This window comes from Diabrotica undecimpunctata, chromosome 1 (assembly GCF_040954645.1).
Source record: "Diabrotica undecimpunctata isolate CICGRU chromosome 1, icDiaUnde3, whole genome shotgun sequence".
In the NCBI taxonomy this organism is placed as follows: Eukaryota; Metazoa; Arthropoda; class Insecta; order Coleoptera; family Chrysomelidae; genus Diabrotica; species Diabrotica undecimpunctata.
The window spans coordinates 36,462,128-36,478,932 of record NC_092803.1 but is presented as its reverse complement, the minus strand read 5'-3'; the positions used below and the strand labels follow the sequence as shown (position 1 = coordinate 36,478,932).

At 32.1% G+C, this 16,805-nt stretch overlaps 1 protein-coding gene across 8 annotated transcripts in view; it reads left to right on the top strand.

The window, feature by feature from the left end:
* LOC140447911 (G protein-activated inward rectifier potassium channel 3-like) overlaps positions 1-16,805 on the top strand; it is a 145,040-nt gene that overhangs the window by 58,550 nt on the left and 69,685 nt on the right. Inside the window, exon 1 of one of the 8 annotated variants that reach the window (XM_072540886.1) lies at positions 13,619-13,886. The exons of the other annotated variants lie outside the window; for them this stretch is intronic. Within the exon in view, the coding sequence (XP_072396987.1) occupies positions 13,759-13,886 (128 nt within the window). The 5' untranslated portion in view covers positions 13,619-13,758. Of the gene's footprint in view, positions 1-13,618; positions 13,887-16,805 lie in introns of those variants that run through there. 8 annotated transcript variants of the gene reach the window in all.

The window sequence follows — 16,805 nt, the reverse complement described above, 5'->3', positions numbered from 1 at the left end:
AGGTCGCCAAAACACGTCGCCAACAACGCCGCCAGCGATCACCACAGTCGCTCTCGTTATATAGACAGAAATGGACGTGGAAGAAATCGCGCTGTTATATTATTTTTATGTACGTCGTAAAAATATTAAGCAGAAGAAGAAGGAAAAAATATGGGTACATCCTTTTATATCAAATCGAAGCCAAAGTGGTGTTTTTGTCAAATTTATGAAGATTTAATGAAATATCCCGAAAAATTTTTCAATTACGTGAGAATGTCAGATACTGTGTTAAGAAAATCCGTGAGTCCAGAAGAAAAACTCTTTGTAATATTGAGGTAAGTAAACATTTATTTCTAGTATGGTTACATTTAAACTATTACACATTAAATAAAATTAAGTAGAAAATTTAAATTATTTATAAGTCATATATATCAAGAATTGATGATTCTTCGGAAAAATTGGATACGGATGCGGGTGACTGGTAGGAAGAATGTGGCATTTCAGATCCTCCAGGACGAGAAGAATATCCAAAGTGATGAGTAGAATTATGCACTTGTTGTGATTGGGACCACGAACTTTGCTGATATGGGTATCCATAAGTCCCCTGGTGCCCATAACTGCCCTTCTTCTTAACATGCCATACACCAAAGTGCGTAGGCGACTATCTCATTACTAGAATTCTGTTCTTGGCGGCGTGACACAGCTCGCCTGTATTGTGTATTCCTGTCCATTCTTTAATATTTCTTAACCAGGATAATTGTTTGCGGCCGGCTCCTCTCCTACCTTCGATCTTCCCTTGTAGAATTAACTGGGGTATTTCATATTTTGCTCCTCTCAATATGTGCCCAAGGTAACCAATCTTGCGTTTTTTAATTAATTTAAAGAGTTCTCTTTCCACGCCGGCTCTCTTAAGGACGTCATCGTTTCGAACTCTATCCACCCAAAGTATGCGCATCATTCTTCTTAATGACCACATTTCAAATGCTTTAAGTTTGTTGATAGATGTTTTTTTCAAAGTCCACGTTTCCATGCCATAAAGCAAGATGGATCATATGTAGCACTTGACCATTCTGTAGCGTATTTCGAAATTTAGGTTTTGATTACATAGGAGCGGTCTGAATTTCACCAAAGCTTGTCTTGCCATTTGTATTCGGGTTTTTATCTCTTGTTGTGGATCCGATTGGTCATTGATTGTGGTGCCAAGGTATTTAAAAGTTTTCACGCGTTTTATGCGATCGTCACCTATGCATATTATCGGGTTTTCTGGAGGGTTTCTGCTAATGACCATATATTTCGTTTGATAATGACCGTAACTGCCCGGAGACTCAATATTACGGGTGGCATTGTCAAGCAAGGTCATCATTTGAATCCTCGTAACCATTTTTTTTTCTTGAGGTACTTTTTTTAGGGTACCTAACAAAACTAGCAAAAATAGTCTATCTTCGTCCTCACTATTGGCCTCATGTTTTTCTCTCATTTCAATACTTCTGTTAAGTGTTTCAAGGAATTTATCCTTCTCAGGTTCTGTAGTGGTATCTTTTGTTTTTTTCCTTTTGGGACATCGTACCACCTCCCTGTCTGTTTTAATATTCTCCACAGATTCGTCACCAGCAACGTGCTCTGGTTCCTTAATAGCTACCACAGGTTTTAAAAATTGCAGCTGCTGGAAGAATACATATTAACTTTTTCGTGGTCCACCACCGGATCCAGACTTTAAATTTTTTTGTCGACTACCTTCCCTTGTATAACACCCTCGTATACTTTTCCACTTTTTCTGTAAAGCAACACCTGAAACAAATGAAAATTTATATATAATAAATATAGATGATAATATATTTATAATATACATAATAGATAAAAATAAATTGACGAGATAATTTAATTATTTTTTTGTTCTAGGTATCTTGCATCAGGATGTACGTTCAAAGAAGTCTATTACAACTACAGACTTGGTTATACAACGATTTGTACTATAATTAGAGAAGTGTGCGACATAATATGCCAACATCACGAAAAATTTATAATTATGCCAAACACAGAAAACGATTGGGAAACAATTGCAAATGGATTTGAAAAAAACTCGAATTTTCCACATTGCATCGGTGCTATCGACGGAAAACATATCAGACTAATTCAACCGATAAATTCCGGATCGCTGTACTATAACTATAAACATTACTTTTCCATTGTTTTACTTGCAATATGTGATGCTAATTATAATTTCACATATGTAGATATCGGAGCGTATGGAAAAAGCAGTGATTCGGGAATTTTCAAAGAAACTTCTTTTTACCAGAACCTTGTTAGCAATTCTCTAAATATTCCCGAAGCCAAACCACTAGAAAATGGTGAGTACATTCCATATACGGTAGTAGAAGATGAAGCCTTTGGTTTACACGAAAATCTTATGAGACCATATGGAGGACACAATCTTAGTTACAAGCAAAAAATTTTTAACTATCGTTTATCCAGGGCGCGCCGTTTCATTGAATGCACATTTGGTATATTATCCAATAAGTGGAGAATATTTCACAGACCATTGAATGTACATATAGAATTAGCAAAAAAAATAGTAAAGACATGTTGCATTTTGCACAATTTTGTACGATCAAGAGATGGCTATTCATACGACGATACTTTGACGATACCGGGGTTCCAAGCTGCTACAGATCAAAAACGAAATAGAGGAGGTAGAACAGCACTTACATTTCGAGACAAACTGGCAGAATATTTTGTTAATTACCCACTACCATGGCAAGAAAGAAATGTATAATAGGTATATAGGACTCAGAAACGAATAACTACCTATTAACTTTTTTGAATCTTTCTAATATCTTGTTAGGAAAATATTTAATAACTTAAGAATCCGTCCTCTAATTATATTATATTTTTTATTATTACAGATTATACCTAATATAATAATGCATGATAAATCTGTAATAATATGAAATATAATAATTAGAGCACGGATTCTTAGGTTAGGAAATTTTTTTCTTGGGTTATTACATTATAATTAACATATATTATAAATAATTAACATATATTTTATGTTATAAACTGGTAATAAATAATTGTACTTACATAGTTGTTTTTTCTCTTGGTTACTCATTTCTTCTTTATCTTGAAAAATATTAACTAATTCCTCCCAACATTTAATTTTTAAGTTGCAATCTGAGTAATCATTTGACGCACTGTTCCACAAATATGGTCGATTTTCGATTTCTACAATAAATCTTTCTGTATCAAAACTCATTTTGCATCCTAGTTTTCAAAGTAGCGACTGGTTGGCGACTGAATGAGTGACGGTACGTATACTCTCGTTTATATTGCTGGTATCGTCGCCAAGTGGCCAGGGTAGCCAGTCGCCACAAGTGGAACTGTAGACACTGGCGACGCCTCCAATTCGGGCCCGTCGGGAAGTGGTCGCCAAGTGAGGTACCTGCCATTCGTTTTAAAAGAATTAATTGGAAACGTCGCTGGCTACGCCGCCATGGCGTCCCGGTGAGGTATGGCCCTTTTACTCTGCAGCACTGATCTTGGAGCTTAAGACTAATCCACTTAATAACAGAACAGACAGATAAACGATTTCAGTTAAAAAGAGAAATTAACTCCACTTATATGTACCTAGTACAAAACTGCAAAGTCAAAAATGCAAATCTAAGAGTTCCAAATAAGATCCATGCATAAAAATTTCAAGGTATTGCAATAAAGATTAAAAAATACATGTATAATGATTTTTCTGCTCGTCTGCAAAATTTGACTACATAATACTGACGTATTTAATCATGCCCAGCTAATAAAAATCTCATTTTTGTCTCATAAACATTTTTTATTAGACAAATATGAAAGGTATTAAATGTCTTTATAAAATCCCAGTTCAAATTTATTTTATGTTTTAGTTGTTGGATAAAAATATCTGCAAATAATCTAACACGCGCCTCAAGACGTATTTCGGATTATTTTAACAGGGGAGAAAATAATATTGCAAATACTAGTATAACTTTGAGAGTCATAAATTACTGACATGTTAATGGTAATCAGCTGTTTATTCAAATATCAGAGTTACTATCTGCAAAATTTTATCCATTATAGCAGTTGTATTATCTTTATCTGCTGATGGGATAATTATAGACTCCTCATTTTTCAAAGATCTTACAGCTTTTACCTCCTGCTGCTTCTCCTTTGGTAATATACTCCTTCTTCTTCTTCTTTTTGTGCAGACATAACTGTTTGTTTTTCAATGTCTTTTCAGTAAGTTGTCGATTCATCGTTTTTGTGGTCTTCTCACTAATCGTTTTTATATTGAGGATTGCCGTCTCTACTACTTTATTTGTTGTCATTCGGCTTATATTATCGTTTCAGTCTACTTCTTTTTCTTATCCAGTCCATGATGTGACCATGTCTTACCATCGATTTTTTTAAGGGTTTTCCTCTCTGTTGTTTCTAGCATTATTTTTGTACTGTCCTTGTCTGTGTCAGGTTGTGTTCCTGCTGCGTATGTCATTATTGACCTGATGACTGATGTTTTGTAAATTCTGCCTTTCAGTTCTTTCCCATTATTTTTATTTCTCCATACTGTTTCATTCAGGCAAAACCGCATTTCAGGCAGTTATATTAAATTGGTGCAGCATACGTTGTAAATCATCTTCACTTTGAGAAATTAGTTTTGAGTCGTCTGCATAGCAGATCGTTTTAAGTTGTTTTTCGTACATGTGGTATCCTTTTTTAGTTCTTACTTTTTTATATATTTTATCCATGATCAGGTTAAACAATAGAGGACTCAAGGAATTCCTCTATCATATACCATTACCAGCTTTAATTTGGTCAGTTAGCTCTTGTTCTACTTTTACTTTTATTGTATTATTCTCGCAGATATTTTCGATCGTTTTAATTATTCCTAGAGATATCTCCCTTGCGTGCAATAAGTAGATAACGTCCGACAATTTGACTATGTAAAATGCCTTCGTAAGGTCTACAAAACATAAATATGCCGGTTTGTTGCATGATTTCTCTTGCTCTTGCCTGATTATAAATATAGCGCCGGTGCCTGATCTTCCCTACCTAAAACCTTGTTGTTCTTCTGCTAGTGTTATAATTTAATTCAATTTATTTGTTGTCTCTTTGGTTGTTAATTTTTAGTGTTGTATTTAATAAATTAATTCCTCTATAATTCTCCGGATCCGATTTCTTCCTTTTTGAAGAGAGGAAGAAATTTTTTGTTCTATTATTCTTTGGATTAGTTTTAATAGTTGTTTGGTCAGATCTGGTCCTCCGTTCTTTGGGAGATCATTGAGTATTCTGTCCTCTTCTGGTAAAGATCTATTTTTTAATTTCCTTAATGCTTTCTTTACCTCTCCCTCCTCAATGTTTATTTCTTCGTTTGTCCTCACTTCTGATGTTGGTGGTGGTTCATTATCATCACCATTAGCAAATAGGGATCGAAAGTAGTCTGCCCATGTTTCCTTCTGAATATGTTTCGTTTTTATTAGTTCATTCATGTCTTTTCTTTGTCCTCTAATCATTCTCCATATTCCTTTTTATGTTCTGTAGACGTCGTGTTCAATTTGTTTTGAGAAGCTGAGCTAGTATTCCCTTTTTATTTTTCTGACTAAAGTATTGGTTTCATTTCTGATCCATTTATAGTGGTTGTATGGCTATTGCGTTTGTTGTGTTCTATATTGTAAAAAGGCTTTCTTTTTTTTTCGTATTTTGTCTTCACTTTCTTTCTAAACCATGAGGTCTTCTTTTTTCATATGAAGAGTACACTGCAAAAAGGGGGAATGTCAGTTTTTTTCATTTTTCGAGTTAAGGTTGGTAACAGTTACTCTGAATATAGCAGATTAATGTCAACTATCGTTCAAGGCTGAAACGGCGACAGTCAGTGATAAAAAAGCATTTAAATATATGCGGTACCCAGCAAAAACGGGGATAGTCAGAACGAACCAAGCAAAAAAGGGGAATGTCATGTTATTGAATGCCATTTGCTGTTAGCGGTTGAAATAGTAAGAAAGGTTAGAATAATATTTTAACCTATTTATGTGTTTATTTTGTTTGTGGCCTAATGTTACTTTTAGTGTCGTTTAATAGTACCTAATTATTAAAGAGTGTTTATTATTAAATCATTAAAATATTTTGTGCATATAATAATATAATGGAACCATCCAAGAAAAAAAGAAAAACTGGACGCATGGTGGATGTTATGAAACTACTACGTGTTCAGAGTCATGAAACAGGTGATGACTGTAAGTGCAAACGATTGCAATGTTTTAATAAAATAACAGAAGAGAATAGGCGTTTTATAATAAATCATTTTTTAATTCTCAAAATTATAATGACCAAAATTCTTATCTGGGTGGTCTTATTTCTGTGCGACCAGTTGCTCAAAGAAGAAGCAGGAAACCAGAAGAGGTGGCTAAATTAAATGATGCATCTTACTCATATAAAGTTAGATACACTGCCGATAACATCGTAAAAGAAACTGTTGTTTGTTATTTAGCATTTATCTCTCTTCACGGTATCACGAAAAAGAGGCTACAAACTATTCAATTCAGTTTGAAAATGTTTGGGATTGCTCCAAAAGACAAACGTGGATTAAACAAAAAACCCAACAAAAAACCGAAGGAGGTAGTTGATTGTGTGATTAATCATATTAAATCTTTCAAGGGTAGAGAAAGCCATTACAGCAGAAACAAAACCAGTAAATTATACCTACCTGATAAATTGAATATTAAAAAAATGCATGAAATGTACAAAGCTCTTCAAAATCCCATTGTTTCATATGTGTTTTATAGAGGGATATTTAATACAAAATTCAACATTTCCTTCGGGTATCCACGCAGTAATACATGCAGTGAGTGTGACAAATTCTTAGCAGAAATGAAGTCACTCAAACTATCCCTAGAACATCTTCCAGTTGGTACTGAAGTCTCACGGCAAGAAATAGAAGCACATATTGGAAAGTTACATATTGCTAATAGTGTACACAAAGCAAAAGCTGAAACTTTTTATGATAGAAAGAGATCTGCCCGTAAGAAAGCAATGAAAACAGTTGAAATGGAAGCCATTGCTTTAGACTACCAGAAGAATCTAAATCTTCCTAATATTACAACAAATGATGCATACTATAAAAGACAATTAACTTTCATTTCTTTTAATATTCATGTGATGTCAACTAATCAGCCAATTTTTTATTGCTATCCAGAGACAGTTGGAGGAAAAGGCTCAAATGAGGTAGTCTCATTTCTTCATAATTTTATATTTTTGTGTCTTAACGAAAATGTACGCCACTTAGCCATATTTTGCGATTCATGTGGCGGACAAAATAAAAACTTTACAATGTTCCGTTTCCTACACTACGTTGTTCACATTGCTAAGAGGCTATCAAGCATTACCGTCACTTTTCCAATGCGTGGGCATTCGTATTTAGAGTGTGATCGAGACATGGCATTGGTATGTCAAAAGACAAAAGCTGAAGTTCCTCAAGATTGGATTACTGAAATTCGTACGTGCAGAACCAAGCCTACTCCATTTCAGGTGATTGAAGTAGATCAACCAATGATTAGGGATTGGTCAACATTACTGGATTGTTATTACAAAAAGAAATGTCCATTTGCATCAAGACCTATTAGAGAGTTTAAAATTTCTGAGGATCATCCTCGAATAGTGGAACACAGATCAAGTTACAATGGGCATTGGGAATCTTCTGTGATTCGTGAACCAATCAAAGACCTAACTGAAGTATACCCAAAAGGCCAATTTGAGTTGCCACAAAAATTATACAACGGTGAGTTTATCATTATTATTATTATTATTGTTTTTAAAAAATGTTTCTTTTATCACTTTTACCAATATCAGATGCTAAATTTAAAGATCTACAACATTTAAAGACATTTTGTGGACCAAAAGCAAAGACATATTTTGAAAATTTACCAGTCGCAGAAGTGACTAATCAAAAAAAGAAAAGAAGAATACTTTAAGTTATATGTTCTAAACGATTATCTAGTTATTTACGAATAAATACTGCAATAACACCGGTTTTAATTTTTTACACTACTTCAAAAAGGTTTGCCAAGAAATAAATAATGTCAAAAATAAATAAAACTTATATGTAACCTTTTAAAAACATTCCAACAATCAAAACAATATATATCAGAAGTTGCTAAAAGTAACAATTTTTAAAATGTGGTGCTCTAAACCTTTAAAACCAGGTTTCTCAAAATTGTACTTTATTGACATTCCCCCTTTTTGCAGTGTACTCTTCATATGTTAATGTTCGTTACTTTCCTCTCTCCAAGTGATTCTGTTGCTACAATAATTATTTTATTTTTGAGTATTTGCCAGATTTCCTCGATGTTATCGTTTTAAAATATTTGATTATCAGTAATCTGCTCTGATATTCTTTTTCTGTATAAGTATTCCGTGGATTCCGTATTTAGTTCTCCGACTCTGATTTTTGTTTGTATTGGTGCCGCTATATTGGGTATGAAATATTTCCCGATGATTCATATTTTACAGAATACTAGGCCATGGTCGCTACCTACATCTAGGAGTTGAGGCATCTTACGTCAATTATTTTTGATAGATGTATATCTCTGTTGATTATACCATAATCTATCATAGATCTTTGTCCACGGGAGTAGTTGAAAGTACGTTATTCGTGCAAAAGTTTATCATGAGTTCTCAATTTTCGTTTCTAACATTCTCGTTATGTTTTTCCTTAATTCCGGGTATTATTTGGTTGCCTATTCGAGCTTTAAAATCACCCAATAAGAGATAAATCTTGTCATCTTCTCTCTGACTTTATTTACTTCTTGCAGTTATTCGCCATAAAACGTTTCTCTTGTTGTTTAATGCTTGTTATTTATATGAAGTTGTCATTATTAATATTATATTCACTACTATTTTTTGGGAAAATCATAATCTCCAAAATGAATGAGTTTGTTTTTTTACCATAATAAAATACGATCGATATATCAAATGTTTTTTCTCAATGTTAATGCTTGTAACTCAAAAACTGTTTATGTTTTGAATATTGTTCCTTTTAAAAATATAAGATATTATTAAAATATACCATATTTGTGTCAAGGAGTGTACATAAATAATACACAATAAAATACTAGTGTTAACACCATTTAAATATTTGCTGTCTTGTCAAGTAACAAAATTTATGAGCTCCGTCTGGCTCCCCTTGCAGGAAGAGACGTATAACGAATCATACAGGATGATAGTTGCGTTGGTGAGATAAATCTTGTCAGAATATTTTCTATACACGTTTACTAAATCACAAACGGGGAATTGTTAGTATGAGTCAAATAAGATTTGGTGGCAAAAATGACTTATATTCTTGATTTTCTTCTTCCTTCTAAAATTTCTGGATTTTGTTGTCATTTCCTTCTTTAGCTGATTTTGCGTATGGAGTATTACAGCTTATTTGCCTTTCCTTTTGTGTCCTTTTGTGTTCTGGTATCTTAGCTACAGTACAAATGATTATTTGTACTGTTGCTTAATGGGAATAAAAAACAATTTCAGTTAAAAATGCGTTTTTTACAGTAGAGTCCATGGTTCTTTACCCGTGAGTCAATAATACCTGGCGAAATAAAATACATATTTTTTATCAAGCATCACTGTCTTCCACGCATGAAACGAAAGACAAACTAGCTACCGCCTGTTATTAAGTAAAGACACATGTTATTTTTATGAACGCTTTAGACTCAGTATATCGAAAAGAGATGGATACCAAAAACACTTGGGGACATTTTCAGAGTTTAAGTACAATTTGTGACGTTTCTGTTTTGAATCAGACAAGGAGTGTGGCCGGGTTATGTCAGGGAGAGTACATTTAGAGCATTAGAAGAGGCTTAAGGTGGAATCAAGGTCAACGGAAACAGCATAGATAACAGGTACGCTGATGATACCATTTGAATAGCAAGCTACCCACAAGTACTACAAAATATAATAAATTCGCTAGTTTATTTTAGCAAAATGTTCAATTTAAATCTAAATGTTTCCAAAACTAAAATTCCAGTATTTTCAAAGGTACCAACAATCGTACATTTGTAAGCCAAGGGACAAATAATAGAACAGGTAACTTTAATAAAATATTTAAGAGAAAATATTAGCAGCCAGGGTAACCCAAAAAAAATATTCTAATCAAGAATCGAACAAGCGAGGAAAACACTCATAGATATAAAAACATTTTTTACAAGATCAAGCCTTAGTTGGGAGCTCAGAATTCGAATGATCAGATGTTATATTTTCTGTCTTGCTCTATTGTTGTAAAAAAGTTGAACAATGGGCTCCAAATCAGAAAAAAGAATAGATTACTTTGAGATTGCATTTGTTCAAAAAGGTACCAACAATGAGGTACTTTGGCATGAGTAAACAAAAAAAAACTATGCATGATCAAAAAGAGGAAAATACAATATTTGTGTCATATATTAAAAGGTTGATGAAATTAATTACATCAAATTATATTGAAAGGTAAAGTACAGGCAAAAGATCTGTAGGAAGACGCCAGAATTCATGGATGAAAGACCTGAGGAGATTGTGTTGACCACTGATCTGTATGAAATCTTTCGTGTAGCACTTTCCAAAGCTACAATTATTGCCATTTGGAATGCCAATCTTCGAAAGAAGACGGCACAATAAGATTATATGTTTTGCAGTGGTTGTTTAGCCTAACAGATTATTCTACACTGCAACCTAAAAACAAGTATATAAACACTCTAAACTTGTAAGAAAGCCTACTATTCACTTCGGAACTTAGTTTGTTACTTTATCAGGTTCTAAAAAGACCTCCTCAATATATTTGTTTCATTTAAGAACAATTATCCTGTAGTGATAATATATCTAGCCGATTTACCTAATTTTTGCAGCATCTGCATGTTGCTCTGTTTATTTTGCCCTTTTTGGCAGACATGATATGGGGCTAAGAACACTTAGCTTTACTTTAAGTTTAATTGGATGAAGGTTTAAGAGGTTTCAATAAACTTTTTGCTTGTCTTTGGCCTGAAATATTTCTCGATAGTCTGCTACAAGTCACTTTTCTCCTTTTGTTCCTTTTGGATATCTTCAATGATACTTCTTTTTAGTATCCCATAAAGTAAAATAAGTACTTCTTTTATCGTCCATCGAAAAGAGTACTAAAAGCAGTTTCTTCTTTAGCGACACTGTCAGCAATCTTATATTATCAAGTCCTTTATGCTTTGTCACCCCTGGCTTATTATGCTTCTACTTCTTTTAATTTTTGAATTTATTTTTACTTATCGAATTTCTAATATTATATTATATTGGTAATTATTAGTAAATATTGATCAAGTAATAAAAAGCAGATAAAACATATCCTACTTGTATGAAAGGTGTTCAGAAACAAACCTTGTAGAAATAAATATCGTATTCTTGTGTTACATACGCACCGTTTCTATCGACATTCTCAAAAGTTCAAAAAGGAATCTCAAGCATTTCAGCTTCACTGAACTTCAAGAACACTTAAAATGATCAAAACAAGTAGTTCCAACAAAATATTTAACTCAATTCAGGACATTTTGAAGAACCCAAATACGATTAGATTGGTGTTATCGATAATCAACATATATCAGTAGCTGTAATTGTACTTAAACTACAACAATGATATTTTTTACTGTATCTGATACAATTTATCCAATGAATCAAAATCAAAACTATAAAAATTGAATTATTTTGATACTTAAGGTTTGGCTATAACCTTGTTTTAATAGGTTTATTTAAATTGAAGTATTGATTTCCTATATATTTGTTTCCATTCGAAGAAATTATTTGAAGATACCTAGTTAAAACGTGATTGTAATAATAATAAAAGGAAAATACTTCTTACTTTAAAAAATATTTGTTATTAACATAATAATATAAACAAATGCCACAAATATTGCAAACTTTGTTACTGTATTAACATCATTATAAGCTTGTGTCCTTACATTTTTTTCTATTAGTTCTATTTGCATGTCATTTTTAGCTTCTTCTGGATACTTCTTTGGCTTGTTTCCTTACTCTAGTGCTTTTGTGTGCTTAAATGATCTAGATATTCGATCTTATATGACATGTGAAATACCAAATGAATCAGATAAGGGCGTATGTTACAAGTTCAACAATTTTATTTTGTTACATATTTTCTCGTACAATATATATATATATATATATATATATATATATATATATATATATATATATATATATATATATATATATATTTCTATATATATATATATATATATATATATATATATTTCTATATATATATATATATATATATATATATATATATATATATATATATATATATATTTCTATATATATATATATATATATATATATATATATATATATTAAACCCAGAGCTAAGATTAATACTATTATAAAAATTAATATTAAACTCACCAGTTTTCCGGGTTGAACCGTGTCGATATCCATTGGGCCGAGCTTTCGGCATCCTCTCTGATGTCTTCTTCAGGGCTTCCGAGGTCTCAGTCTCCCGAGTCCCCAGACACTACTACACTCACTAGTCACTGCACTACAGTAGTGAATAGTAGAATTGCGATTAAGAGAAAAATGAATGCCATTTTTAAGAAAAGTCTTTTAGTGTAGTTAGACTCTATAGCTAAAACTTTGACCGATTCATAATTCATTTAAAACTAAAACTAAAACAGATCTTTCAGGATATAATGTGCTATCACTCCGGTGAATAATTAAGCGATTATTTAAACTGCGTGAGGTTTGTCCCACATATACTAAATTACAGTTGTTACATGGAATTTGGTAGACAACGTTGGAACAATTCTTAATGTCATTCTTATCTTTAACTTTAGAAAATATAGATCTTGAAGTTAATGAGGTTTTAAAGGCTATTTTTAAGTTGGTAATATCTTTGAAAAATCTTGCCAGTCTGGGTGTTATGTCTTTAATATATTTTAAAGAATTATATAAGCAATTGGTATTCGGTTCTTCGCTTGTGACAGTAATTTGCAACTCATCATTTTGGCGTACTATGTTTTTGTACCGAATACCAATTGCTTATATACTTCTTTAAAATATATTAAAGACATAACACCCAGACTGGCAAGATTGTTCAAAGATATTACCAACTTATAGGACAAAGGTAGAATATGTAATTGAAAGAATTGCTCAAATGAAATGAAAACAACGAAAGATGGACGAGAAATATTATACATTGCAGACCACGCGATCACAGTCATAAAGGAGAAAGACCGCAAAAACGGTTGCTAGACGAAATCAAAGCAAAAGTCTGGCAGGAAACTGGCGTCAAATAGCACAAAACAGAGAGGAGTGAGAAACTCATGGAAAGTCCTTTGCCCAGAAGTGAATGCAAACAGGCCAAAAAAATCAATAGAATAATTTTTTTCTTTCAGTTCGACTAGATATGATTTTTTAGATGTAGTAAATGCTTCTACCATAGTTGCTAAGGAAAGATACCTACCAAATTTTTAATTCATTTTTAAGTCAGCCGGTATATAACCTCTGAATAAAATCCTAATAAATATTCAGATAAATAAATATTTCACGTAGTTGTCATGATAACAATATATCGTCACTGTAAATCTGTATCTTTGAAAGAAAAAACGTTTATTCCATATTTCGCGATGCTCCGCTAATTTTTAACCCAAACAATCATAATGTATTAATAATTTGTTAAACTCCAAAATATATCAGTTGGCCTTTGATTTTATTATGTGTTAAATAATTGGTTGTTTACCGTCAGCCGGATAGTGCCCTTTATATTCCCAAAAAATGACTTCTGGAAGCGAAAAATCAAAGTTATTGATTAGATTACCTCCTTCACCTTTGTCACTTAAGGATGGAGATCTTACGACTGGAGGTCTAATAGATACTCCTAATTCGCCAGGTGAAATAAGCAGGTAAATGGGCCCTTTACTATACGAAAATTAATATAAATTATTAATACCTTATAATACCTTGTTCATATTAATATTGATTCGTCTTACTAAAGAGGATTTTTCGTTATTCCTTACTGGCAATAATTTTATGAAATTAATATGTTTTGTTTAATTTTAAGTAAAGAATGTACTATTAGCTCTCTTAACATCTTTAGTTAACAGTATTGTCTTCTCCCATAACCACGTTTGCCTTTAAAGTTAACTTCCATTATAATTATTTCCATAATAAATTAAATGTAATTTATTTTTGATCTACTTAATTGAGGTTACAAGTATGAAAAAGATTTCGCTCTAACTGTATAGTCCTTTTTATCGGAATATATTTTTTGTAATATTAGTTATTATAGTAGCTTTTCTAACCATTTGTTTTAATTTGGTGTATCACCAAATTAAAACCGGTGTTTCAAAATGACCGGTGTATCATTTTACGCGTATTTTACGTATCTAGAATGCATGACAGTTTATAAATATGTACCGGGTTTCTCATTATATTTTGACCCCCACTTATTTTCCTTAATTTCGGGAATACAAAAAAGTTTCAAATAAAATTTGTATTATTTTATCTTTACCGATGAACAATGTAGCAACAGACTAAATTTTGTATACAGGTAGTGCCCAATAAAATGCATCTTCACTATTTCAAATGGGACACCCTGTATTTTTTTATACTTTTGAGTAGCCCTGCATTTCCTGATTACCAATATATAACATTGTGTAGCATTAGTTTTGTTCAGTAATGGCATATGGTACTACAAAACGGTAACCATAGGTGGCTATGCAACTGACATTTCAAAATGAAGCAATTATTAATTTATTATAAACTGTCAGTCCTCATACCGAAATGGGTTATACTGCAGATGAAAAAGTAGATATATTCTTAATTTATGTAAAAAATAATAAAAACAAGCAAGCGGCAAGAAGAGAATATAGTCTGATTTATCCAAATCGACAGACTCCTGCAAATACATTTTTATATAATTATCGTCATGTCATAAATGAAAAAATGTTTAAACGGAAGAAACGTACTATCGTAGGAAATGATGATGAAGATCTTAATACTTTGCTTTACTTTGAAGGTAAAAATTAAATACTTAAATAATAGATTAAACCCATTAGATTAAACCCAATAACATTTTTATTTTAGAAAATTCCGAAACTAGTCTAAACAATGCTACTAATGCATTAGAGAAAAGCCGTGCGACGATACATAGAGTTTTAAAAAAGCACAACTATAAGCCGTACAAAATATTACCGGTACAAGAACTTGCCGATGTTCATAAGAGAAAGCGTTTACAGTTCTGTCAAGACATGCTTAAAAATTTGAACAATGATCCTAATTATTTTTATAACATTTTATGGATAGATGAATCAAATTTTTCAACTTCAGGCATTTTTAATAGAAGAAATATGTATTCGTGGGAACAGAAAAATAATAGAAAAAGTAAAATTAAGCAAATAAAAAAGTCAGGAAGAAATCAATAAATGTGTGGTGTGGAATATTTCAAAACAAAATAGTTGGACCATTGTTTTATGATTATAAATTAACTGTGAAATCATATTTGGACACAGTCATTACAGAAGTGGATGAGTTATTAAATCAAAATTATACACAAAATCAATTAAATAGTATGATATGGCAACAAGATGGAGCACCGACACATAATGTCGTAGCCGTTTAAGAACATTTAAATTATCAATTAATTGTGTGGATCAGCAATAAGGGTACCAGTACATGGCCACCAAATAGTCCCGACTTAACACCATGTGATAGCTTTTTATGGGGGTTTTTAAAAGAAAAAGTGTATTTTGATTCAAATACAAATATTAACACTATCACGGCAAAAGTTCGCGCGGAAATTGAAAATTTAAAAGGTCATAATAACACAATATCTGACGCATTAGAACATTTGAGAGGAACATATTACTTGTGCATTGATAACAATGGAGGACACTTTGAGAATCTATTGTAATCTTAAATATAGTATTGTATCTTAAATGTAGTATTGTAAGTCATTAATTTTGTTGACTTTCTAAATATATTTTTTTCTAATCTTAGCATAGTATAGTAGTACCATACGCCATTATAAAACAAAACTAATGCTACGCTATATTATATAATTGTAATCAAGAAATGCAGGGCTACTTAAAACTATAAAAAAAATACAGGGTGTCCCATTTGAAATATTGAAGATGCATTTTATTGGACACTCCCTGTATACAAACTTTTGTCTGTTGCTACACTGTTGGTCGGTACAGATAAAATAATTCAACTTTTATTTGAAACTTTTTTTGTATTCCCAAAATTAAGGAAAATAAGTGGGGGGTCAAAATATAATGAGAAACCCTGTACATAGGGATTTCCGTATATTATTTAAAAGCTCCATTTACTCTTGCATCTACCCTTACTAGCTTTAATGCTTTTATAGTAGATAGTCCCTTGTAGTATATCTATTACAATCTATTACAGGTCAAAGAATTCTTTCCATTTTACTTTCATTAAAAACCTTTTTATTATTATGGATTTTTAAACGCAGGCTAAATTTAACACATTTCAATACACAGCATCTTTAGTCTTTTCTACATTTTACTTTTACCTTCAACTCTGAATGTTTCCTTGATTTTATGTAATCGTGTCTACTTCTAGCTTCTAACACTTCCGATGGTAATCGTGTGTACTTCTAGCTTCCAACACTTCCCATGCTTTCAGTCAATAGCGTGTAGACGTCTATCTTCGACCGTTTACTTCTCATCTTCACAATCTTCTTGGACTACCCCTTTTCCTGTGATTGGTGGAGATCAAGTATAATATTCACTGTGGCCAATGGTCATCAGTCATACCTTCGACATGGCCATACCATTTCACTCTTTTTGCGTTCTATG